The sequence below is a fragment of the Teleopsis dalmanni genome, chromosome 1 (genome assembly GCF_002237135.1).
Source record: "Teleopsis dalmanni isolate 2A chromosome 1, ASM223713v2, whole genome shotgun sequence".
NCBI classification, from domain to species: Eukaryota; Metazoa; Arthropoda; class Insecta; order Diptera; family Diopsidae; genus Teleopsis; species Teleopsis dalmanni.
The window spans coordinates 51,904,943-51,930,684 of record NC_051846.1 but is presented as its reverse complement, the minus strand read 5'-3'; the positions used below and the strand labels follow the sequence as shown (position 1 = coordinate 51,930,684).

General features: G+C 29.1%; 5 protein-coding genes across 5 annotated transcripts in view; 3 read left to right on the top strand and 2 right to left on the bottom strand.

Annotated features, from left to right (window-relative positions):
* Positions 1 to 1,061, top strand: part of LOC119681296 — a 4,929-nt gene extending 3,868 nt beyond the window's left edge. The window contains exons 2-4 of the mRNA XM_038094449.1: positions 61 to 395; positions 511 to 792; positions 853 to 1,061. Coding sequence (XP_037950377.1) covers positions 61 to 395; positions 511 to 792; positions 853 to 1,055 — 820 coding nt within the window. The 3' untranslated portion in view covers positions 1,056 to 1,061. The remainder of the gene's footprint in view (positions 1 to 60; positions 396 to 510; positions 793 to 852) is intronic.
* A 249-nt stretch (positions 1,062 to 1,310) lies between these two features.
* Positions 1,311 to 2,331, bottom strand: LOC119681285 (spidroin-2-like; the record flags this gene model as incomplete). Its single annotated transcript, XM_038094436.1, has 1 exon — positions 1,311 to 2,331. A coding segment is annotated over one exon (1,014 nt), but the record flags the coding sequence as incomplete, so codon positions are not given.
* A 3,638-nt stretch (positions 2,332 to 5,969) lies between these two features.
* LOC119668389 (kinesin-like protein Klp61F) lies at positions 5,970 to 10,653 on the bottom strand. Its single transcript, XM_038077876.1, has 9 exons — positions 10,370 to 10,653; positions 10,018 to 10,318; positions 9,135 to 9,717; positions 8,624 to 9,069; positions 7,998 to 8,141; positions 7,782 to 7,941; positions 6,508 to 7,721; positions 6,196 to 6,432; positions 5,970 to 6,129 (listed from the first exon to the last, which is right to left on the bottom strand). The coding sequence occupies exons 1-9, from the start codon at positions 10,450 to 10,452 to the stop codon at positions 6,079 to 6,081; spliced, it is 3,219 nt and encodes a 1,072-aa protein (XP_037933804.1). The 5' UTR covers positions 10,453 to 10,653; the 3' UTR covers positions 5,970 to 6,078.
* Positions 10,654 to 12,226: 1,573 nt separating this feature from the next.
* Positions 12,227 to 12,841, top strand: LOC119672387 (thyroid transcription factor 1-associated protein 26-like). The gene is made up of 2 exons (XM_038083419.1): positions 12,227 to 12,399; positions 12,457 to 12,841. The coding sequence occupies exons 1-2, from the start codon at positions 12,277 to 12,279 to the stop codon at positions 12,688 to 12,690; spliced, it is 357 nt and encodes a 118-aa protein (XP_037939347.1). The 5' UTR covers positions 12,227 to 12,276; the 3' UTR covers positions 12,691 to 12,841.
* A 432-nt stretch (positions 12,842 to 13,273) lies between these two features.
* LOC119669110 lies at positions 13,274 to 21,431 on the top strand. The gene is made up of 7 exons (XM_038078891.1): positions 13,274 to 13,770; positions 13,863 to 14,291; positions 14,349 to 14,441; positions 17,607 to 17,720; positions 18,453 to 18,730; positions 18,808 to 19,179; positions 21,146 to 21,431. Exons 1-7 carry the CDS (start codon positions 13,347 to 13,349, stop codon positions 21,395 to 21,397), a joined length of 1,962 nt encoding a protein of 653 aa, XP_037934819.1. The 5' UTR covers positions 13,274 to 13,346; the 3' UTR covers positions 21,398 to 21,431.
* The last annotated feature ends 4,311 nt before the right edge of the window (positions 21,432 to 25,742 follow it).

The following is a 25,742-nucleotide window of genomic DNA, read 5'->3' as shown; positions in this document are numbered from 1 at the left end:
GCGTTCTGCACATCAAAAACATAATTTTGATAACCATGATCCACCAAATGGTGGTGTAAGAAATCAAAATCAAAATCAGAATCATCATCAACACTCACAGCACCGTCATCATTCACCTTATCCAAATCAACAGCGACGTCATAGTCTCGGCCGTCAAAATTCAGGACAACATTCACGCTATGGAAATCATTTAGAATTACCGGAACTTTCAGCACCGCACAATAACAGAAATAGACGTGAACGCTCTCCTCGTTATGGAGACTACGTAGAAGAAGAGTACGATAGATCATTCACTGACGAATATGATGTGGAATGTGGTTACGGTGATTATGATGACTATCCTTCAGCGCCCAAACGTAATAGTAGAGATCGTAAGCCACGACGTGAAAGAGCAGGTAAAAAAATTATTTTCTTCTAAATGGAAAATTGTTTAAACGAACTATTAATAATTTTATATATATTGTAATTATTAATATAAATTTTTAAAGTCATTTGTTAATCACTTTTCAGAAAGATTAGCTCCGCGCATTATGTCTCCAATGGGTTTTGCAGTAGCACGACAGGTACGTAGACGTCCAAGTTACGACTATGATGATGATTCGATGTATGGAGACGATGCGAGCGATTATTACTATGGTGATGTTTCACCAAAAGACCGTCCTGTGCCAATTTGGCTTTGCGTTTTTCTTGTTATTAGTTATATACTAGGAGGAGCTTCACTATTTGCACATTGGGAAAAATGGTCTTATTTGGATTCAGCGTATTTCTGTTTTATTACATTGACCACAATCGGTAAGTAGTAATTAAATGGTTTCTAAATTATATTACAAATTTTTTTTTTTTTGCTATTAGGCTTCGGAGATTTCGTACCAGCAAAGGGTGTTAAGGACGAATCTGAGCAATCCATTGCATATTGCTCACTATATCTACTTTTCGGTATTTCTTTACTGGCTATGAGTTTCAATTTAGTACAAGAAGAATTTATTGCTAATGTGAAAGAAGTTGCAAGGCGTTTGGGTATACTAAAAGATGAAGATCGTGACGAAGATGATTAATAAGTAGTGCGTTTTTCAAATTTCATTATTAATAGATGAAATTAATAAATTAGTTATTTTATATATAGAAAAAATTTTAAAAAATAATCGATCAATAAAATATTCCTAAAATTTTTAATATATGAAATTTTTTTATATAATGAATTACTTATCATAATTCTTATGTATATATTATTGATATATAAATATTTAATATTTACATTATATTTTAGTTTTTATACTAATTTAAAGATAAAAATACTGTGCATATATTTAAAAATTCCTATCTATATTTTTTAAAATTTTTGTGCACTTTATCATCAACTTTTTTTACTGCTGCACTTCTGCTTTCCACTGAGGCGCTTTTATCTTCAATCTCAAGTTTACGTTTTGATTCAGTTTCATCGTAACCCGTTGCAAATATTGAATTTCCAACTTGCGAATTATAGGGTCCAATAAAAGGATTTATTGGGTTATTGTAACCAAGGCCGTAACCTTCTGTATATTGTGGCACAGTGACGCCAGGATATTGTTGTTCGCCAGGATACTGCACACCTGGGTATTGAACTCCAGGATATTGTCCACCAGGATACTGTGCACCGGGATATTGTGCGGAAGGAAATTGACCACCATTGATTGGTAAACCATTTTGACCACCAAAACCACCGGGATAGAAATTAGTGCCACTTTGCGCTTGAGGAAAGCCTAAACCATTTTGATTTGGATATCCACCAGCAAATTGACCAATACCATTGTTTCCAGGTAATCCACCACCTTGAGCATTAGCAAAACCCAGTTGCGGAAATTGTCCTGGATAACCCGGAAAACCACCGACTTGTGGAAAATTAATACCGGTTTGTCCAGGGAAACCTCCAGGATATTGACCATTAGCAGGAGGAAAATATTGATTTTGTGGTCTACCTATAATGCCTGTTGGACCACCTGGACCAACTAATATACCATTTGCTGCACTACCAACACCACTTGCTCCAGGACCAGCAAACCCACCATTTGGATAATTATTAAACCCAGTTACTTGTCCGGCATTAAAATTGTTTGGATTATAAGGATTATAATTGCGTGTACCTACATTAGGATTTTCATTTTCAGGATAATCTTCGATTTCATCATTTTGAGCTCCACCAGGAATAGGTCTTCGTGTTGTAGGCTCACGTTCGCGTGCAACTTCCTCATACAATTCACTTCTATATTTATCGCCACGTCTATCTAAATTGGCATTTGGCTCTGCACGTTCATAACGTCGGTGATTTGCCCAAACCCAACGATCATCACCGTATGTGTATGCACAAGACACGATTAATAGAAAAATTGTAGACGTAAAATACATTTTATTTAAGGTATATTTTTTTTAATATTCTTAATTATATTTACATTTATTTAAACATAAATTTATTTTTTAATTTACACTCATGATCACTAAATCATTTTAACTTTATTTTTGTTCTACTAAAAAAAAAATTAATTTAAATTTCGCACACCGTGATTTGCTCCTATTTGTTCAGTTTGTGGTACTTAAATAACGCGGGTTTAGTTTGGCATGGGCTTCTTATATGTAGAATTTTACCACGCGACACAAACCCACTCAACTGTAGCGTCATCATATCAGCGGCAACCTTAACGTCATAAAGCAGATAAATCGTGTTCGTCAATCGCGCAGTCGATATGCTTTAATGAGTTTGCATTATACGAATGATCGGATATATACGCTACGTTTTTTTTTAAATTAATTGATCAATTCATTAGAAATTTTGTTTTTTTATTTTACAGCATTGGTTGCCAGAGGAAAAAATTTGCAATTTAAAAAGAATTTACATTTATTTACATTTATTTTTGGATGGATCAACATCTGTTCACGCTTCATTTACAGACCGCCCAAGAATTGCAACAACCACCTGACCATCTTCTTTTCATGTTCTCATTATTTAACTAATTTATGCAATTTATGTTAATATCATTATTTTATCGGAATATCAGATATTAATTTAATCAAAATAGACAAGACATTGTCAAATATATCAAAGATGTAAAATCTTTATATAGTGGCTCTTCGGAACTACCTCCAATTACAATGTTTTTGCAAAATTTTTGAATTAATTTTTTTTTTTTATTGGGGAAAAAAACGTCTGGCAGAAAGAACTTTTCGGACATTTGAACTATCTGAAAACAAATTGGTGGTAAAATATATAGTAATGATTATAGATGATTAGAAATAATTGTGTATATGTTGTCATTAAACACTTTTCCTTGTATTGGAATAATCAAAACAATATAATTAGGAGTTAAAGATTGACCACGTTTATAAGACGAGGAACTTATGACCGGCAATAGAAAATTATTATATTTGTCACGAATTTTAGATATATATTCTCAATGATTTATATGTATTAAAAATCATTTAGCTAAGGTTATCAAATATCAGAGGGTTTAAAATCATTCTTGTCATGTGGCTACCTAATACACTCAAGAAAGTATGTTTCAAGCTTGTTTAACATACGCTAAATTTGGACTGTGACAAATAGATATGAAGTCCTTTCTCAAACTTACAGTTAAGACAATGTAAATTAAGGTGCGAACTTTTTATTGACAGATCAATAAACCAACCATAAGATTAATTAATATCATTTTAGAGATATTAGTCTCTCAAAACTATCTATCAATCAGATTACTAAATTTAAAAGGTTTCAATTTTCATAAAGATATCTGCACTTAGTACTGTGTTTATTAATTACACCCATTATATAAGAATTTAAAATTTAACTAACAGGCTAGTAGCGTTTTAGATACTAACACTCCTAATGGAACATTTGAGTAACATATGTGAATGAAAGTGTTTAGTATCATACTTTGTTTGAACAGTGGTAAGGTCCGCAACGCGCATACACTTAAGACGGATGGTCAGGCTCATCACTTCTATTAATAGAATATTAAAACTTAATAGTTCTATTCTATTAATAGTTAATAGAACTTTAAAATCGGTCTAAAACATATTGTAAAGTAAATAAAATTTATTTATGCTTATTCCATAACATTTATTATTATTGGACTCTATTAGGGAAATTTTTCAATGCACTATAAACATTATTTATTTATTAAACACACCTATTACTTATCTGTTACTATGAACCATATCACTTACAGAAGTTGTAGAATTTTAATTAAAATCTAAATTGGTAATAACAACACATAGCTAATCTGTGTCAGATTGGCATCAAAAAATCGGTGCATATTATTAACATTATTATTTATATAAATTCTTCAATAATTAATCTTCTGTAACTTAAAACACTACTTTATGGGTGTGTCACGTATAGCAAAGCGGCCGACTCTACTATCCAGAAGCTACAAGTTGCTCAAAGTCAGGCTCTCCGAAGACTTTTCAAAGTGTCATGGTACATCCGCACGAATGACATGCTAGAATAGATTCGGTCAAAAAATACATAAGGGACAGAGCCCTAAAGCTATATGTAAAAATCAACAGGCTGATCTTAGATCAGTCATTGAACAATCACACAATTATTAATAATTATTAATAATACACAAATTAGTCAATGAGAGGGTGGGACTCTGCAGAAACCCTCCAGTAATCAAAGAGTAAAAGTGCTCAGATGTACTAACTCGGAAAAGGCTCAGCATAATAATATATTTCTCAGTTCCGGTTATTGCTCCAGTAAAAATATTAATTTTTTGTCCATTCAACCCCAGCTTTCAAGCTTTGAACTTGATAACGACACCAAAATAAGTGAAAAAACGGGAAAGTGCCAAGCAAGCGCAACAAACAAAGCAAAAAAGTGCCAAGTAAAAGCACCAAAAATACAAAAAGTTTTTAAGTAAAAACACATAAAAGCGAAAAGTGCTAATTAAAAGCACCAAAAATGAAAATAATAAATAAACTCGAATATCTGCAAGTACCGTCTGCATAAAAATCTTAATCTTAAAGTAAATTAAAAAGAAATGATTATGCAAATTTCATGTATGCAATTAAGCTAACTTCCATATATTTATTTTTCATTCTATAAAATCAAAGAAAAGTATATTTAATAGCAAAGTAATAATAATACACGAAAATAAAGTACAGTCATCAATCAAATTACTGAGGAAACAATGACGAAACTATATTGCTTTATCTAGATAGAAACATTTTATTTTTTTGGACACAGTGTGATGAACAAGAGAGGAACGCTCCGCTACGTAACTGACCTTTAAAAAAAACGAAATTTTAGCTATTTGGTTGGTTAGTTTTTTAATGTGTATTATATGTAGTGAACGTAACAATGTCTAGGCACCCATTTACCTAAATATGTTTTTTTTCCACAGCAAGGTCAACTCCCGCGATTATCAATGAATTAAAATTTTTATTATAGAAATTTGCGTAAATGGTAAATACATTTATTTCAAAGACATGCCAAACAAAATTTGGTGTTCTAAGGTGTTTAACACATATATGTATATAATATAAAGACACATTTTCAAAATAAAAAGTTTAATGACCCTGTGCGTCAAGTTTAACATACATTTGTGGTATTCAGTTTAAATGCGGAAGTTTTAATTTAAGATGAACTAAAAAGAATAAAATTTGTTCTGCCGACTGATGTGCATATAAGGCGCATGTTGAGTATTTATGGGAATATATAATAAAAAGATTTTTTGCACTAATTTTTTTTGATAAAGTCAAATTGGCGAATACAAATTTTAATAACAATAGAAAAAAATAAATATCTATTTTGATGCAACTTTATTCTTTAAAAAATATACACAAAGTATTTTATTATTATTAGATATGAAAATATTATTAAGTATCAAACTGTGGAATAATTTTTATTATAATAAAATATTTACAAAAAGTTATATAAAATAAAATTATGAACTGGTTTTTCAATTAAATTTAATTAAGTTAAAATATATGAGTACTGCAAATAAATCGTAATTAAAAAAGTTCATATAAAATATTAAAAATAAATTTATAAATTGGACTTAAGAAATCAGCACATTTAAAATTAGTCTATATAAATAGTTTTGAAAAAATTTACTTTGATTGTTTTTTGAAACTTTCTCTGGATACATTCTCTTTATTTTCCTGAAAATTATAAAGCAAATAGCATTATTTACATCAACTATTATAAAATATAACAAAGGAACTTACAGTCAACGAGATTGGTGTACTGTACCGTGGTGACTTCATTGGAGTTTTATTCTGCGGTGTATTAGATGGACGCAGCAATTTACTTGAATTTTGATTTGATATATTGCCGTCACTATAGTTAATACTAATAATACTTGTCTTCAAACTTTCAGAAGGTTCAATTGGCGTAGAGTTAAGTAGTAATTCGCAACTAGATATTTTTTGTGGAGATTCAATTGTATTTTCTTCTCCGCTACCCTAAAAAATAAAAGTTTTTGTATTAAATTTTATAAATTAATTTAATTTAATTTAATTTAAATAAGATTTTATTACCTCCTCATCAATTGTTGCTGTTGTGTCTAAATCAGACCATTCATTTTCTTGTCGGAAGCGTTTTACGATAATATTGTGCGGTGATGTTGCAGCTAAGACTCGTGGATAATTGAAATTACGTTTCGACGGTGTTGCACCGGTTGATTTGTAAACCTGTAATTCACTATCTTTGAATGTGTTCACATCTTGCGCACAATTTGTTATTTGTGCTTTATATAAATTTGCATAACCATTGACATGGTCTTGTAAACTTGTAGCAACTTCACTTGCTACTATAATATGTCTATTTAAATTATGCGAATTATTGTTTAAGCTTTCTGCTATGGCATCTGATGCTGCTTTCATGTCTTCTTTGCTTTTCTCCGATAATTGTTTAATCTCACTTTCATGTTCGTATAGAAGTTTAAGAGTTTGTGTGTTGTGCTCTACTTCATTTGATTCAAATGTTTTAATCAACTTCTCGTGTTGATCGAAATAATTTTCACTCTGAGCCTTTAATATTGAGCACTTAGAAATATATTTATCAACACATTTTAGAGAAGTTTCAGTTTGTTTGTCAAATAAGTTTTGTGACATTGCATTAGCTTCACAACATTTTTCTTTATTTTCCTCTATGCTATTTGCATGTACCTCTAATTCATTAATTGTTTTGTGACATTGTTGTTCTAATTTTGTACTTATTTCACTCATGTTACTAAAACATGTTTTACGCTGTACTGTTATGGATTGTAATTTTTGAATCATTTCATCGACTATCGCTTGTTGTTGTGCCGCTAAAGAAGTTTCATTTACAATTTCGGTATGTATTTTACCAATATTTAGCAGATTACTTGCAAGAATTTGTTTTATAATTTCAATTTGGTGTTTTAATTTAATAGCTTGCATTTTGACATTGTTTGAATTTAATTCTAAAAAGTCAACTATACTTTTTTGGGCCGATTTAATGTTTGCCAACTGTTCATCAGTATAGGTTTGCATATCGGACAGGTTGTTTACAAGTTGTGATTTTAATTCCACATCTTTGCTTCTCAACTCTCCTAACATATTTAAAACTGCTGACTTATGTTCACCACTCAATTCATTTATAGTATTTGTGTATTTCTCAGTTATAGTGTCTGTGGATTTCACAGATTTTTCGCATAATACATTTAGTGTATTAATCTTTTGATTTGCTTCCGAAAGTAAATTAATTCGTACGTTCGCAATATTATTGTCTGAAAATTATATAACTTTTTATTAACAATATTTATTATATTTGTATAAAATTTATATACCAAATTCTTCCATAAGCATTTGAGAGTATGACTTATGTTTGTCCAGTAAGTTTGATAAATTTTCATCCATAATTTCAAAATTTTCGTGCATACGATCTGTAAAGCGCTCACAGGCAGTTTGGATTTTATCATCAATATGTTTACGACGTTCAATTGTATTCTTAATGATACAGTAATTAATTAATAAATGCACAAATATATATTTAAATCACTTACATGTAGCTCACTTGTGTCCTTCGTAGCGATATCAGCAGCTCGTAAAATTTCTGTTGCTTGATTTGTTAACTTTTCCTCCGTTTTGACATGTGAACTCAGCAAACATTTTTTTTCCTTATAGCGCTTTTTGGTTTCATGTAATTTCTATTAAAAATACACAAAAAAACACAATGAATTTTTTTCGAACAGTGGTGAATTACAACAACATAAATTTCATATTATTTTAATTAATTGAATTTTTGGCTGACCATACAGCTGTGACGAGTATTGCCAAATACTCATCAGCAGTGGTCTTGCAAATAATTCTTGTATTTAATTTTAATTATTCGTTAATAATTTTTTGAAACTGCAAGTACCAGGAATCGAACTCGTGTCCTGCCAAATTTGAAGCTCAGGGTTAGCGCACCTTAACCAACTGACCAACTGAGCCGTACTTGACTTTTATGTTCGCACATTTTTCTATGTTTTATTAACAAATTCACTTGTTGTATTGCATGATATATATATTATTTCTTGTATATAGAACCTTCTAGGAACGTAATACTGAGAAAGTCATGCTAATGTTATTCCACGAGTCGCAGGGGCGAATAAATAAATATTTAAGTTTTAAAAAATATATTAATTACTTTTTGAGTCACTTGTAATGCGCCTGCTGTCAGATTTAGATGCTTTTCAGTTTTCTTTAATTCCTCTGTTTTTTCAACTAAATTTAAACTAACTTCATTAAAGATTTTTTCCTTATTCAACAGCTCATCTTTAAGCGCTTTTAATAGTAACATTTTTTCATTTAATTCGCGATGTTGGGAGTCCATCTTAAGCGTCATTTCATTATACGTTTCTTCAGCTAAATAAATGCCATTCTTATCACGCGCAGCCATTAGATCTCGTTTTAATTTATCTATTTCTTCAGTATACTCCTTCAGAACCGTCCGTTTTGTCAATTTTTGATTCACCTCTGGTTTATTTTGTATGTTTTTAGCACGATGTGCATATTCTAAAGTACTAAGCGTCTCCTCAATATCTTTATGTCCTGGTGATATTGTGGCAATTATAGATGTTTTTGTTCGACCACCTTAATTAAAAATCAAAATAAAAATTTACAATTTATCATACAAAAAAAAAATGTATTTAATTTACCTAAAGATTCCTGTAACAAACGAGTAAGTTTAGACTCACGATATGGTACGTGTGGAGTACGCTCCACTAATGCTGTTATAACACGTCCTAACGTCAATAAACTTTGATTGATGTTAACTGTTTCCCTGACCCGAATACCCTTTTCATTTCCAGCTTTTGATACATTTTCACTACCCGCCAAATCAACTAAATTTAGTTTGCCTATTTTAAGCATTTCTTCTCCATCGATACCATTCTCACGTATATGAACTAAAATCGAAAACACTGTGTGCGATCGTGATGATTGGGCATTCATTAATGTTGTAGCAGTTTTTCGTCGTTCTTTGCCTTTTTCTAACAACTTATATACATCGTCCTTGCTGTGAACTGGTATTTCTTCTAGACCTTGTATAATAACGGAACCTTTTTTGGTGCTATCATCAAAAATACGTATTTTGACACTATCATCGGATGACAACAAATCACATAATTCCTCATTATATAACTCAAGGTACGATATACGCATAGAAAATTCCAATGCCATTAGCCTCAATTCATCAAATAAATGACTTAAAGCTCTTGGTATTATACCAATTTCAGAGTCCTACCATACAAATATGAAAAAAAAAAATATATAAAAAATTTCTTAGTGTGAGTAACTAAGTCGTATATAAGCAATAAATTAGACTTCACTGGGATAACAAAGAAAAAAACATTAAAAATAAAAAACACTTTTTTTAAAAAGTTTTGTGTGCAAAACAAGTTTTAACCTTTGCTTTCAATACTACACTAACTCATATCTAAACATACAAAACATAGATATCAAATAGAGGTATAGACACATACCCATTTTGGCAAACTGTACAAATTTAATTAAAATTGATTATGAAATATAGGCACTTACGTCTTCCCATGATGATTTCAGCTCTGCACATTCATTGCCAACCATTGTATGTGTTTTTCCGGTACCGGTTTGACCGTAAGCAAAGACAGTACAATTATACCCAGAAAGAACTTCTTCGATCAATGGTGCTACCACAGTACCATACACTTCATGCTGCCTAGAATCTTGGCCAAAAGTCCGATCAAATGTGAATTTTTTCGTTAATTTAGAATCTAAGGCATGTCTCGCTACAATTTCTCGCGGTGATACTACATCGACAACTTCAGTTGAACGTATGCAACGTTCCCGTGCATTTAATGGTCTATAAAATACATTATTTATTTAATGTTAACTGTATTTGTTGCATGATTACCTGACGCGGACATAAACTTGTATATTCTGATTTGACGCTTTACGTTGATTTGCATTCATGCTTGTACCAGCAGACGTATTCATCGCAATTGTCAATGTAAAGTTTAACAAAATCCGCTTACTATTGGAAAATTTGCGAACAACTAAACTCACTAGTATTTTCACCTTCTTCTTCTTCAATTTAAAGTAGCCGTTGCGCTAAACGGCTTGACATTTAATTTTCGCTCGAAGCATATTTTTGGCTGTAGTTCACATTTCAGGCGAAAATGTCATGGTTGTATTTTATTATTACAAATTTGCACTCTACTCTTGGTAGATCTGTAATAATTTACATTAAACATTAAACATTAAAAATACAATACAGTAAACAAAAGCAATAAAAGTTAATACGGTAAGAGAGATTGTGAGAGTGAACCGTCATGTATGTTATGCATTTTATGTTCATATTTCGATTGCAAATACATGTGCAAGTTCGAGTAAATTGAGGTAAAGTAAATTGAAATTTCTTAGGGATTTTTTGCACTGCACTTATGTAAATAATTATTTATTGCAGTTATTTATTATTTTTATTTATTAAACATCTTATAAAATTTTCACAATTGTAACACCTAATTTAGTTAATTACTTACGTAATTTACCCTACTCGAAATTCTGGTAAATATCAACATTCGCTGCCATACCAACATAATTAACTATTTCCTATTTACCATTAATTTACTCGAACTCGCATACGGCCTATATTAGAATTTTGTCAGCAAATAATAACAGGCAAATGTTAATAAAATATGTATATGTAAAAATCTTGCGTTATATTTTCAATGAAGTCACTAGCTAAGCAGTTAACACTTGTTCTTAATACTATGGAAATAACATTTGAAATATATTTGTGATGAAATTTATAACATGTTTACATTACGAACTTTGCTAAAGTTGATTTCCAAACGTCAACGTTCACATTATCGTTTGGGGTTTTCATATTGACAATTGTTGCTTTTTTTAATCTATTGATGAGCAATCAGCTTGAAACGTTATTATGGAAAGCTGATTTGGTATTTATAAATTAATATTGAAAAATGTTTATTCTTTTCAAAAAAATAAAATAAACAAAACAAAAATGCATAATAGAGGTATTCAGGGTGTTTGTGCATCGTTGAGTGTGCATCATTGCAAACTCAAATAATCGTGAACACACTTTGTGCATATTAGTCTTAAACGATAGTCTTGGTCTACTTTTCGTTGCCACAATTCCTAATATTTTTGGCCAGCAGCTCTGACATTGTTGCAGGTAAAATAAATATAAAATCAAATAATTGCACAAAATCACAAAATGACAAAATCAAAAAAAATTTGACAGTTTCACTAAAGTATTGTCCAGTGAACAGTAAAAAAGTAGTATCATTCACAATAAAGTCTTGAAAATCAAATACGGAAGAGGTAATTGGTGTTGAAAATATAATCTTGAATATTGTCTTGCAAATCAAGTGGCGAATTATTAGAAAGGGAATTGTTTCTGCAAAATCAAATAATTTTGCACATGCAACGATGCACAGACATCCTGAATACTCTTATTATATATAGAATTTTGAAAATCTCAAATCTCTGATGCGCATTTTTCAAATCATACAAAAGAAATGAGCAAAAACTGATATTTGAAAAATTTTATTTTTAAAAAAAATCTAGAATAATATACATATAGTACAATACAAAAAAATATATATATTCTTGTATATCTTTATATAAATCATTATATATTTACATATGATACATGCATGCAGTTAATATTTTGCCTATTTGATTAGTGTCAAATATAAAAAGTAGTAACGAAAACATTTTAAAGGCAACCCTGATAGCTTTATGACATTTGACCGCAATTGAAATGTGTTTTGTGTTTTCAATGTTTGAAATAAAATGGGCAGCACGAAGAAAACCAAACCTGTTAAACAGAATAATAAAAAACAAATAAATCGCACTCAAAAAAATACACATGTTAATGTTGGAAAATTAAAACAAATCAAGCAAGCCAAAAAAAATGTAAGTAATACATAAGGTACAAATGCTTCAATAAATTAGCGATGAATTTTTTTGCAGGCAAAACAACAAAAGAATGAGCAGAAGAATCTGGTAAAGGCTCAAAAAATTGCAGAAATCAAGTCAGAACGTGATCGGGCCAAACAGGAAAAAGAAGCGAAAATAAAAAATTACAAAAAGAAGCGATTAGATAGAACAAAAGTTTTAAGTAAAAAAACCAAACGTGGACAGCCGTTAATGAAGGATCGGATGCAGTTATTATTGAAGCAAATTGAAGAGATGAAAAAATCTTAATTACAACAATTTGTGTTCATAAAATGATATAATTTCATCAAAAACTCTTAACAATTATGTATCATTTGAAATGCGCTGAAATTTATAAATATAAAAACGAAATATATGGATCTTGTATTCTGCATTGCAATAAAACTGGTGGACATATTTATTAAAAGTAGATTAATCTTATATTTCTTGGTAACATAAATGAATTATGTCATTTATGTTATTTCATCTGTTTTTGTATGTGCTGCTGGAACGAAAAGTATGTATTTCAGAACATGTTCTCTTATATTCCTACAGTTGTTAGATTTTAAAAAGATTAACTGTGTCAATAGTGTTCTATTTTTCAAGGGTGAAGGTTTCCTTATTTGGGAACAATTTTAAAAAATTATCGACAGCCATTTTTCGAACGTTGAATTGTAATTGTTACTATTAATTGAAAAAACTACTTGCGTGAAGCATAGATTATTTATCTTCAAATTTAAATTTGGGCAATCTAAGTAAACTTTGTAACTAAAATAAAAACATATCTGCATAGCTTCATACATAGAAAAATTTTTGTTTTATAAAAATGATATAGTTTCTAAAACAAATAGTTTTCATTTAGTATAAATTTTCCGACAGCACATTTCAGTATTTCTATTTAATTTCCATTACAAAATTTATCAAAAATGGCGCAAAATTTTCTGTACATGTTCGAATTTGTGGTCGATGACCTATTAATAACGCGACCGAACTGTTGCGCTCCAGAGGAGTACCCAACATGTTGCGAAATTTCATTTCGGTCTAGCGTTTTCGTTAACATTTGTGATCGCGAATTTGGTCAATGCGTAGATATGTGTGCACCAAAACTTGGTAAATGTTGTCTATTTTCTTTGGAATCTCCCGTTACTGACAAGGATCGACTATTAATCCATATATATAAGAAAAAGACAGAGAAATGCAAATTTTTAATTGGTGCAACAGATTTGGCAATAAAGACGCTCTTCGATAAGGTTACTGAGAATTTCAATATTGATAACCCGAATTGGGAAGAGTCGCTAAAACATACAGAGCCAATGCCAGATTTCAAAAAAGGCAAAGGAAATGATGGAGGTGAAAATAAAATATATAAACAAATTTTTTTTGACATTTATGTGCATATATAAATTGAAAATAATTTTTAAATTATAAAATATATTTTAAAGGAGAGGAAAACGGTGGTGGTGGTAAACCTCGAAGTTCTAATGTTGTTGATAATGATTGTGAAGATGAAGATATGGGTAGACGTGAACAATTTTGTCCGGCCTCGGAACTTACAAAACGCTTGTTACCACTTTTTAATATGAAAGGTGCACAAACAGGAAATATTGTTTTGATAATGCGTTTGGTATGTAACGGTCCCGCAATTGTATCCAGTTTTCCTTTCTCTCGATTTTGCTCTAAACCATGCGATCCATGTAAGAAACCACCGAAGAGTGCTAAAAACTGCAAAGAACCACCACCAAATCCCCTTGATGCAATATGTAAGAAGCCTGAGAAAAAAGCACCACCAGTTCGCAGATATTTTGGTTGTAATGCTGAAAAAGGTTGTCCATTTGACGAGTGTGAAGACTATTGCGATCGTGGTGAAATAGGTACAATTGTTTATTTTTACCAATATTAAATTATTATTAATTAATTTGGTAATCTAGAGTGTCCGAAACCATGTACTCCTAAAAAACAGAAAGCAGCTCCCTGTAATGTGCCAAGTAGTTCTTCAGGATGCTCTGACCAATGCCCACAAGGTAAGATTATAATAAATAAACTTTAATATGAATAGATAAAATTAATGCATCTTAAATACTAAAAATTATTGTGACAAATCGTCATAACGCTTTGTGGCTATGTATTTTATTTAAATTACTATATTTTAACTTTAATTCGTATATCAATTTCGATAATAAACTTCCACAAGTTCTTACAGCTTATTTATTGCTGTTCGATATTGAATACATAGTTTTCGTAGTCGTTGTTATTAAAAAAATTCAAAGAATTAACATTTGTTGAGATTCATAATAACATAAAAATGTAACTGAAAAGTACAGTAAAACAAGGTGCATGCTAGGTTCGGTGTAGCTAATTTGATGGAAAGAACTCGTAAGTAACCGACGATCAGGCGTTCAGTATTGTTTAATAGTAAAAAAATTCAGAAATTCTAATTTGTATTATTCAAAATTTAGTGTTATAAATAATTAAGAAATAACTATTTCTGTCTAATACTAAATTTAAATCCAATACTAAATTTTAGAAAAGTTAAATATTATTTAATAATAAAAATTATAAAATATATACTAATTTACAAAAATTGTTATTTATATTTATTAATGACATGTAAAATATGTAATTATTCACAAAATAATTGATACATAAGATAAGAAATGTCATCCACGGTCAGATTGCTTCGTTCCGTTAGAAATCAGTATGTACTTTATACTCTACATGTATTTGATGCGAATTCAGATATTTGGATTATTTGATGATAAATAGTATTCATTCGGGAATTGCTATCTTAGCGCGATAAAGGGGCTTAATAGATGTGATGTTCTTAAGAGCTTTATCGGCGGTAGCATAGCTACTAGTAGAGCTTCCCAAGCCGGTAAGATAACTGTTAATATCGAAGCTAAAAGCAATCCTCAAATTTTCAGCGTCTGTTACCAGAGCTCCGGCTTAAAGCGGACGTCTGTACTTGGATCAAGCGGATTAAGATCAAAAGTCAATGGGAAACCACTGAAGTGCATGTCCCATGATATCATATAACAATTGAATTACAACTACAATCATGACGCTCAGTCTCCGGGAATACGAGGGTGCTAAGAATCCCGAAGGTAAAACAAAACAGACTTTGAACATTGTAGCCTGGAATACTACTAGAAGCTAATATGAATCTGGAAAATTAGTTAGTATAATTTAAGAAATGAAAGATAATATAGATACACTTAACGTAAGCGAAGCATGATAGCTCAACTGTGGGGAACCCTTTTCTCAAAACACAAAAGTTTATTATTTTCGCAATCGAAACAAAAATCATTGTAATGGAATAGGCATACTACTGAAAAAATATATTGCAGAATTTGTCATTGAATTTATTCCCAATTCAGATAGGTCTATGATGTGTGAAAATTAATGAATGACAAACCAATTAATATAAATATTATTCAAGTATATGCGCCAAATACGGAGAAAAGTGACGACGAAAAAGAATTTTTTTATGCATCTATCTTTTTATCCATTTGACGCTCCTGACAACATTATCAGAAATCAAATAGACTTCATTCTAATTAATGATCGCTTCTGCGCTATAGGTAATAAAATCACAACTATCCTAGGGCAGATATAACTTCTGATCACAATCTTCTAACAATAAATATCTGTATAAGACTAGCATCAAATGACAAAAAAAAAGGCAAGACTTACACTCAGAAAAACTAAGAAATAACGACATAAAATGTTTATTACAAAATAAAATAAATTAGCGCATTGATATTATTGATTCTGGGAACCTAGATACTATATGAAAACAACTCAAAACAACGCTTACATCTGCATCGAAAGAGAATCTTGACTGAGAAAAGAAATCATTGGATGAACGAAGATATAGTAAATTTATTAAATGAATATACAAAATATACAATAACATACAATATACTATGTTGTTGTTGTTGTGATTTGAGCTAGTGCTATTGCGCACTTTTACTCTCTTGTGATTGGGGGGGCTTATCCCTGCCCCACACTAATCTTTAACTATACTAGAATCATTATTATTTATTTATCTTCTAACTGATGACGGACCGTAGATCAGTATATCTTTCTGTGCGTCCTGAGGTAGACTTAAACAATATACTTGGTAATTAAATAGAGACATCAGAAAATAGAACCGTATGACGAATGGCGAATGTTAAGTAATTGAACGATTACAATCATTACATGATGATTCTCGAAATTCCATGGCCGGACCATATTACAAAAAATGAAGTTTTACGAAGAATAAACTGTGATTGCAAATTGATAGCAATTATAAAGAGAAGAAAAACAGCCTATCTAGGGCATATTATGAGAAATCCAAAACATAAGCTATTCCAAATGATTATTCAGGGAAAAATCTAAAGGAAACGCGGTATTGGTAGGAAACAATTTTCATGGCTGCAAAACATCCGTCAATAGACCTTAGAAGTATAGCTGGATGCAGAGAAAAATATACAGAAATTGCAAAAAATTTTTAATTGTAATAATTTAATGTTAATTTAAACAATGTTGTTTTATGTTATAAGATCACCAATATTCGAATATTATTCTTCAAGTAAAAAAATTTTTATTTTTACAGAAATTGCAAAAAATTTGTAATTATAATAATTTAATGTTAATTTAAACAATGTAGTTTTATATTATAATTGAAATATCAAAAATGGGGCATAGCGGCACTTGGGGAAACGGATACTAAGAAGAATTCAGTAACACTGGATATGATAGAACAACGAACGCTGGTGACTGTATTTAATATAATTGGACAATGATAACAATTCCCAGCTGCTTTTGCCAACGACTGCAGTTTAATCTTGCTTTAGGCATTACTTTGGATATTGTATAGAATGCTATTGTGTGTTTAAATAGCAGTTGGTTATGTTATTCCGTCTTATATATTATATATTATAATATGTAGGATACAAAAATATAAGCGTTGAACTTATGTATGTATAGTATCGAAAATTATTAAGCAGCAATTAAAGAATATTCCATTATATGCAATAATTATCCACAAATGACTATGATACTTTTAATCAAAGTTTATAATAAAAGTTTATAATTATAATTTATATAAATATGTAAAAATTTATTTATTAAAACTATTAAATAAAAGAAAATCACTTTTATTATTTATTTGCTGATTAAAGCCTTATTTTGAACTATTTTAGCTTGTCCACAACAACGACCAAAAGGTCGCCAAACATCTTGTTGCCCAGAGGAAGATACTCAAGCATGCACTTGCTGCTGTACCTGTGATGAGTGCTTAGATGAGTGTGAAGCAGGTAAAAAAATTAAAAACAAATTTTGGAAATGGATCGTACCCTTTTTTGTTATTTGCACTGATGCTTTAGTTTACAGTTTTCAATGAAGATAATACAGTTTTTTTTTGATAGAATATTGTGAACCTAATGCTTCAATGTAAGGCACCAAATAAATTATATATTTTTGTAAGGATCGCAAAATAGTAAGTTATCTTCTTTTAAATCCTAAACAGTCAAAAATGATAGTTTTTGATAAAAAAAAAATACGTTTAAAGCATTTATGAGCAAATTTAAACATAATTTAAACTTCTATGGCTGTAATAATCTAATTCAATCTTTACTAATATACTTTTCAATAATATTAAATTATAAATAATACGTGCCGATCTCAAATTAGGGTGCGATTCGTATAAATTTTGCTCATAAGAAGCGATTTTGAAATTAATTTAAAATTCGTTTTACGTTTCATTATAGCCAAGGCTAGAGCATTACGGAAATTGAACTACATTATAAAAAAATACAGTAATGGAAACTAGAAATACTCAAAATTAATCTCCATAGTTTAACTATAGCCATTCAAAATTTATTGTGTTTTCAAAATTATATTTTCAAACTCAAATCCATAACCATGTAAAAATGTAGTAATATATTAAATAAGAAGGGTATGTTCTATTCCAATAAATGTATATTTCATTTGTAGTATACTGAAAATAAAAATTTGTCTGCTTCTTCTTCTGTTCATATATATATAAGGAGGAGAAGAGGAGGAAAGTAGTGAGTCTGATCCGTGCTTACCAAAGCCGAAATGTCCAAAACCAAAGCCTAAGCCTAAATGTACATGTATAAAACCGTGCTTTATAAATCCTACTAAGCCAGATCCCGGTCCTGAAGCATATGATGAATTTGAAGCTTGTCTTAACGGCAGTGGTCTTACCATTCGTGTACTCAAGGACACACATCAGGTTGAAAGTGTAAATGATGGTGAGGATGAAGGGTTAGATGATAGTGGTAGTGAATGTGATAAACCAAAGGTATGTCAAGTAATTATTAGTAGAAAACTGAACATGTTTATATATGTATATACATATTTATATATTTATATTGTTAGAGTTCAAGTAATTGTGATCTAAACCAACTTTTACAAAAAAGTTCATTTGCAAGAAAATATGTTAAGCGTCGTACTGGCGGATTCATTCATAACAACCCGAAAATTCCAAAAATTCGTGCCAATATACGTTATGCTGGTGATGATTTCTGTTGTCCTGGTGATTATCATGTACCCTGCACAAAAATAAAGGAAATTTGTGACAATCGTGACAATAAAGTTGAACAATATCGTAAAAATACTGGTGATAATTGTCCAACAATACCAGCACTTAAACCAACCGATACACGCAATTGTTGTTTACAAGTAAATCCACAGGAAATACAAAAAACATTAAAGGGTATAAACTATGATGTCAATAAAAAAGGAATTGAGGTAAATATAAAAGACTCTTTTTTTATATAGTTATATTATTATATGATTTATAATATATATAAGGGTTTTAAAGTCAGAGTATTTGAAGTGCAAGATTAAAAGTAAACAATTCGGCTGTAAATTACACCTACCGCAAAACTTCAAATTAAAGTTTCTGATTGATAGATTGGAAATGTTTATTCGTATTTATAATATGTAAAAGAGTTAAATAATATTTAAGTCTTCTAAGTGATGAGGCAAACGAAACAGCTGATGATTTTTCCAATAATTATTTCAATCTGCATCTGCTAGAGACTTATCAACTTCTGAAGTATATGCTTTAAGAATAACATCGCTCAAACAGTTTGCACTTGTCTGTAAAACACATTCCGAAGGGGATATTTTAGATCTACCACATTAATTATTTGTATCGTTACAAAATTGGACATTAGGAATTCTTTTTAAATGTAGATAATCTATACTTTAGCACTACTTCTATGTTAAAAAGCTATTGGTAAGAAGCGGGGGCCACAAAAACTCACAATTAAATGACCATATAAAAGGTTATTATAAGGCCTACAATGTTATTCCATCACAGTATAGTGGAAGGGCTTCGAACTATATGGTATTCAATAGCATACCATGTTCAGAAGAGAGAGACAGCTTGAAAGTTGGAAGTGGTGAAGGCAGTGGAGTTTTGTAGAAGGAAATCAGTATATTATAGGCTTTTTTAACACTGCAGTGTTTTTTTAGGCGAAGACGATCGCTATTAGCAAGCTATAGCTTCTCTGTAAATAAATATTGTATTGAATAGCAATGTATATAAATTATCAGACAGTCAAGCTGCTCTTAACTCCTGTGTGTTCAGTTTACTTTATATCCGGTAAATTGTCGACGGTCTTTGACTGACTGTTGCTGAATGAGATTTTGACGCAATTTAACATTTCTCTATTCTGTGTTCTCAGTTTTAGCGATATTTTCGGCTATTGTAAGACTTACAAGTATAAACTTACAGTATAAATATCTTGTGGCAGGTTTGTTGCCGGTTCGCAGCCATTTATAAAATAAATCATGCTAAAAGATTGAATCTCTGTATAATCATTCCAGCTGTAGGTAGTTAGCAAACGTGCGGCATCGATTGACTATGTTAGGGGCTTCCTTTTTTGAGGATCTTCCAGAACCTCTCTTTAAAAAGTATTTTAATTTCTCGTTGAAGATCTGATTTGGTAATCATAAGTTAAGGAAGCACCGTAGTTAATTATTAATAAAAACTTGATAGTGCGACTAAATAGTTGTGGTGAACGTATCATAATGACTACTGGTGAATACTATTTTAATATTATTATTTTATACTTAATCATATCTATTTACATTAAATATGAAACAAGAGTAAAGGAAAAATGTGATTTTTCTTGATTCTATTAAAATGTAACTGTAATGGATGAAAAATTTAAGTAGATTTTGTCTGCTTGGCAACTGCAATTGAATCTGTTGCATTCAATTTTCTTATTACCACAAATAAATCACTGTAGCATAGCTTAAAATTCAAACAATGGTGCATTGCAATCGATTCAAATTTTTTCGACTTACAATAGGAAAATCCAAATACAAAAAAAAAAAAAAAAATAAATAAATTAAACAAGTCACTTTTATGTAACCATAAACTCAAGCAGTTGCAGTTGCAGTTGGTGGTTGGCAATTTCGTTTATAAAAGTTTAGGATGAAAGGAAATTACTTTTAACGTACGCATATGAAAAACTACTGAATACTTACTTCTTCGGTGTATGGCCTAGTTTTTATGTTGCATAAACGCTCCAATTATTAGAGAATGCATTTTCATGCAAAAATATTTACATGCAGTTTGTATATTTTTGGAAGGAGTCTAAAGTAAAATAAGTTGATATAACATATTCATGAGTTTTTCATTTACATTTTTTTGTTAATATTACAAAATAATCGCTTTACACATTTGTCATTTGCACATCAGGTTTGTTACAAGACATGCGAAGATACCGATAGTGATGTTTTCTTAGTCAAACTTGGTAGTAAGCAAAAAAGTCGTAATAAAAAGAATACCATTGAAATTGAATTGAAGACTCCAAAGCAACCATTTGTAATGCCCGTTCGTACCGTCACAACAGAGACTCAAATACGTGAAGCTGAACTCGATGCCGAATTAAAGGGAGTTTGTGGTAAGAAGAAGAAGGGAAAGAAGGGCAAGAAGAAGAAGAAGAAGTAAACGATAATATTTGTAAAATTCTTGGTTGTTGCTCCATATTTTTTATATATATATACATTTCTTTAATTTCAAAAACCAAAAAAAAATAATTTTTTAATTACTTGATCACAACAACAAATAACTCATAGTAAATTATTATATTACAAACAGAAAAATAAACAAAAAAAAAAGACTTCTATTAATTTTACCATTAATTTATAGAACAATGACTATTTTTTATATATGGATATACATTTGTATTCATAACATTTTCATAATATGACTTTTTAAGTTTGTAGTAGCTTCAAATACGTTTCATTTACAATTTAATTCCTTCCAAATTTTATTTAATTTACTTTCAATTATGTATATCAAAATAACTCTGGATTTAGTATATAAAATTATATTTGTATATACTTTGTGCATGATCAATAAGGAACAACGATTTTATATTTCTTTATATCCAATTTTATACATATATACAATTTTAAAATAGCACAACAAATTAATAATTTTTATATATATTTTTATATATATTTTTATATACATTTTTATATGTTTTTATATATATTTTTATATAATTTTTATATATATTTTTATATATATTGTTATATATATTTTTATATATATTGTTATATATATTTTTATATACATTTTTATATATATTTTTATATATATGTTTATATATATTTTTATATATATTTTTATATATGTTTTGGATATATTTTTGTATATATTTTTATATACATTTTTATGTATATTTTTATATATATTGTTATGTATATTGTTATATATATTTTTATATATATTTTTATATATATTTTTATATGCATTTTTATATATATTTATACGTTTCAGTTTTTAGTTGAATACGTTTTTGTATAATATTTTATGTAACTGAAGCTCGACCAATATTAATACAATTTTATTAATGATCCCGATGTGGTATTAATTGATCGGTTCTTCTATTACGTTGCGTTTTACTTAGGCATTCTCTGGTATTCGTTGGGTTCTAAGTATTCGTTGGGTTTCAAGGTTGAAAATGTTTATAAAAACGATTCCTACAGAAATTTTTTAAGTTCTCAAATTTATTTATGAAATGACTTCAGAGTATAAAATTGTTTATTTTACGCGAAACAATTATTGAGGTATTAGATATTCCTCCTTTCTTCATTTCGTTTTATTTTTGTACCGCTTTGTATAATTAATAATATGTTATGAAAAATTTTACCATTAAGTAAAACTACTGAAGAGATATTGTTGAAGAGATATTATGTTTTCTCTTTAACTGAGATATACCATACATTTATCACATCAAAAAAGTGTTTTATAGAAATTCAGTGCTTCTGGATTGACTTTATATATGTGTTTTATTTACAAATTTTAAACAATTATTTTTATTTTTGGAAATAAGTTTTTTGTCTAAAAATCATTATAATCCAGTAATCTGGACATATGTGTATATTATGTTTTAAAAAAATTTTTTTATACCATTTATTACTTATAGTAAAAGCAGTTTATAAAGAGAATCGATTTCTGTGAATTTTTAATGTTAATTTAAAAACAATTGCAAATATTGTTTTAATAAAAATATTTAAATATTTCTTTAATTATAATTTAAAATGATGTTTTATTTATGATATTTTATAAATATGTTAAAAAAATTGTTAACTAATATGAGTTTAGTAAGTTGATGTTAGGTATCATTGCTAATTAAAAGTTCTAACGCTCTATAATGACTTGGGTAATAATAAAGTATAGCTATTTTCTAAACAAAAAGTCCAAAATTGGCAATAAATATCTAGTTTTTACTAATGTTTGGTGTTTATAATCTTAATCAATTTAAACTTATATGGATTAGTGCAAATATGACATCACCAATATACATGTACAGACAATAAAATTTGTAAGTGTTATCTGATGTATTTTACTTAAAGTAACTGATCAACTAATTAATCATTGAATCCTCTATTAATTTATTTAAGTAAGTAAAAATGGAATTTTATTAAATAACTTTATTTAATGATTTAATCTACATTAAAACCATTTTAGGAAAACAGGAATGCTTGTTAAAATATGTTTTGAGATTTAACATGCTCACACAATTATTTTCCCACAATACTTATAATTTATATACAAATTAAAATGATACTTAATGGGTATATTAATAGACTTATATACAGATATTTAACACAAATCTCCTTACCATATTATTTTGTAACATTTTAAAACAACTTTTTCAAAAGCCACAGATCCATATACTATTTTGCAAAAAATTCGAATATATTGCATCATTGCAAATTCAGTTTAGTGGGTTTAAAGATATTTGGATAAAAGTTGATCTATTATAAAAATATTTGTTATATATACAATAACAACAATTAGCAATTATTTCCTCAATTTTTTTACATTTATCTCTGCAATTTTGCTGCTTTTACTTTTACCAAAAGGCAACATTTGTTGCAAAATAAGAGTTACTTGATGTGCATTGCCTTAATATTTTTTATGGAAAATGCTTATTATTTGAATTTACAGTAGACGTTATGTTATCTCATTTTTTAGGATTCCATTTCGATCAATTTAAGAGATATCAGTATTCGTGAGCTGAGTATTGATAGTTCATTATTTTTTACCAATTATGTTTTAATTTTTTTTAAGATTATCTATTTTTCTGTTTTAATTAATTTCTTATTAATTTATTTTTTTATCATTTTTTTTATCATTTAAAAATTTTTAAATAAATACCATTTTTCCAACATGTCTTAATAAGCCTCAGTGCAATTATTTAGCTATCCTCTGCTTGTAGAAGATTATTATTGTGCCTACATCACAATAATTTACTTTAGGTAATATAATTACTACTATTATCAATACTATTATTTCGGAATAGAATGTTTCACAGGAGTAAATTCTGGAGTTACATATATAATATATTGTATTTGTTTATGGTTTTGATTGTTTCTGCATCTCATATGTGTGTAGAGTCAAAAATTTAGCAGGACTACATTGAAGCTTTTTCACCATATTTTTTCGAAATCCATACATGATCACGCTTACAGCTCATAGAGAACAAATGCGACATTAATCTTGTGGATAATTTCTTCATACTGCTCAATTTTTTATAGTAAATTTAGTTTCAGAATTCTATTTGTCAAAGATGTGGCAGAACTCTATAAGCGCTCTCCATGGAATCCTCTAATAATTTATTGCGTCGTGCATGAATATTAAAAATATAAATTTAGTTAAAATAAATTTATAATATCTACGTGTAATTTACATATATACAAATTATCTTACTTATATAGACTTCTGAGTTTAATACTGTTTAATTGATTTCAATTAGTCTGTAATGTATGACTCGATAATTGACATCGTTATCTCTTTTAATTCAAAATAATTGGATTAAGTATTATTCTTTATATTTGTAATTAAATATGTTGATGCTGTTTCGAGCTAGTGCACTTAAGCACTTATACTCTTTTTTAACTCGAGGTGTTTTCAAAACCTCTCTTTACACCTTGACTAGATTATTGTTTATCACTTCAGACGAAGCAATAATTGACCTCAGATCTGCATACCTCCCCGAGGAGCCTGTAACCATAATTTCAGGGCTCTATCCTTTATGTATTTTTTGATGGGATCAATCTTGATGTCCCTGAGGATGTCATTTGTCCAAATGTGCCATAGAATTTTGAAAAGTCTTCTGTATATATATATATATATATATATAATATAATATATATATATATATATATATATATATATATATATTATTGGTATCAGTGGGTTTTTTTTCTGATAATTAACTTGATGTTATATGAACTTTTTTTTAAGTCTCTTTTACGATTATTAAGGTTATTTTGCCAAAATACGTCATTAAGTCCGTTAGGCATATAGGTATTATGCCAAGTTTTTGAAGTCTGGTCAAAAACAAATCAATAATCTGTGGTTTCTGATCTTTACTTTTTTGGTAATTTTGTAGTGTGATAAATTTTTTAGAGCTTTGGTATTAGTTCTATACCGTTGTAATTTTTGGGAAAAAATAATTTTTTTAAGTGGATGAGAATAACATTTAGTAAACTATTTCATTAAGTTTTATTATTATTATTATTGTTGTTTATATTATTGTAATTATTATTTATATTATTCAATTTTATGTTATTATTATTATAGATTCATGAGTATAGCCAACAGAAAATATAGGGCGCTACTCCCATTCCCCTCTACACATAGTATTTTTTTAGTAAAAGTATAGTGTATACGACTATAGTTAAGACATTTAATTAATGTCTTCTTCGTCCTTTGTGGCATTGTAGCCTAAGTACTTTTTCAACTCTCGCGGTTTTTTGCAAGTATTTTTCAGTGA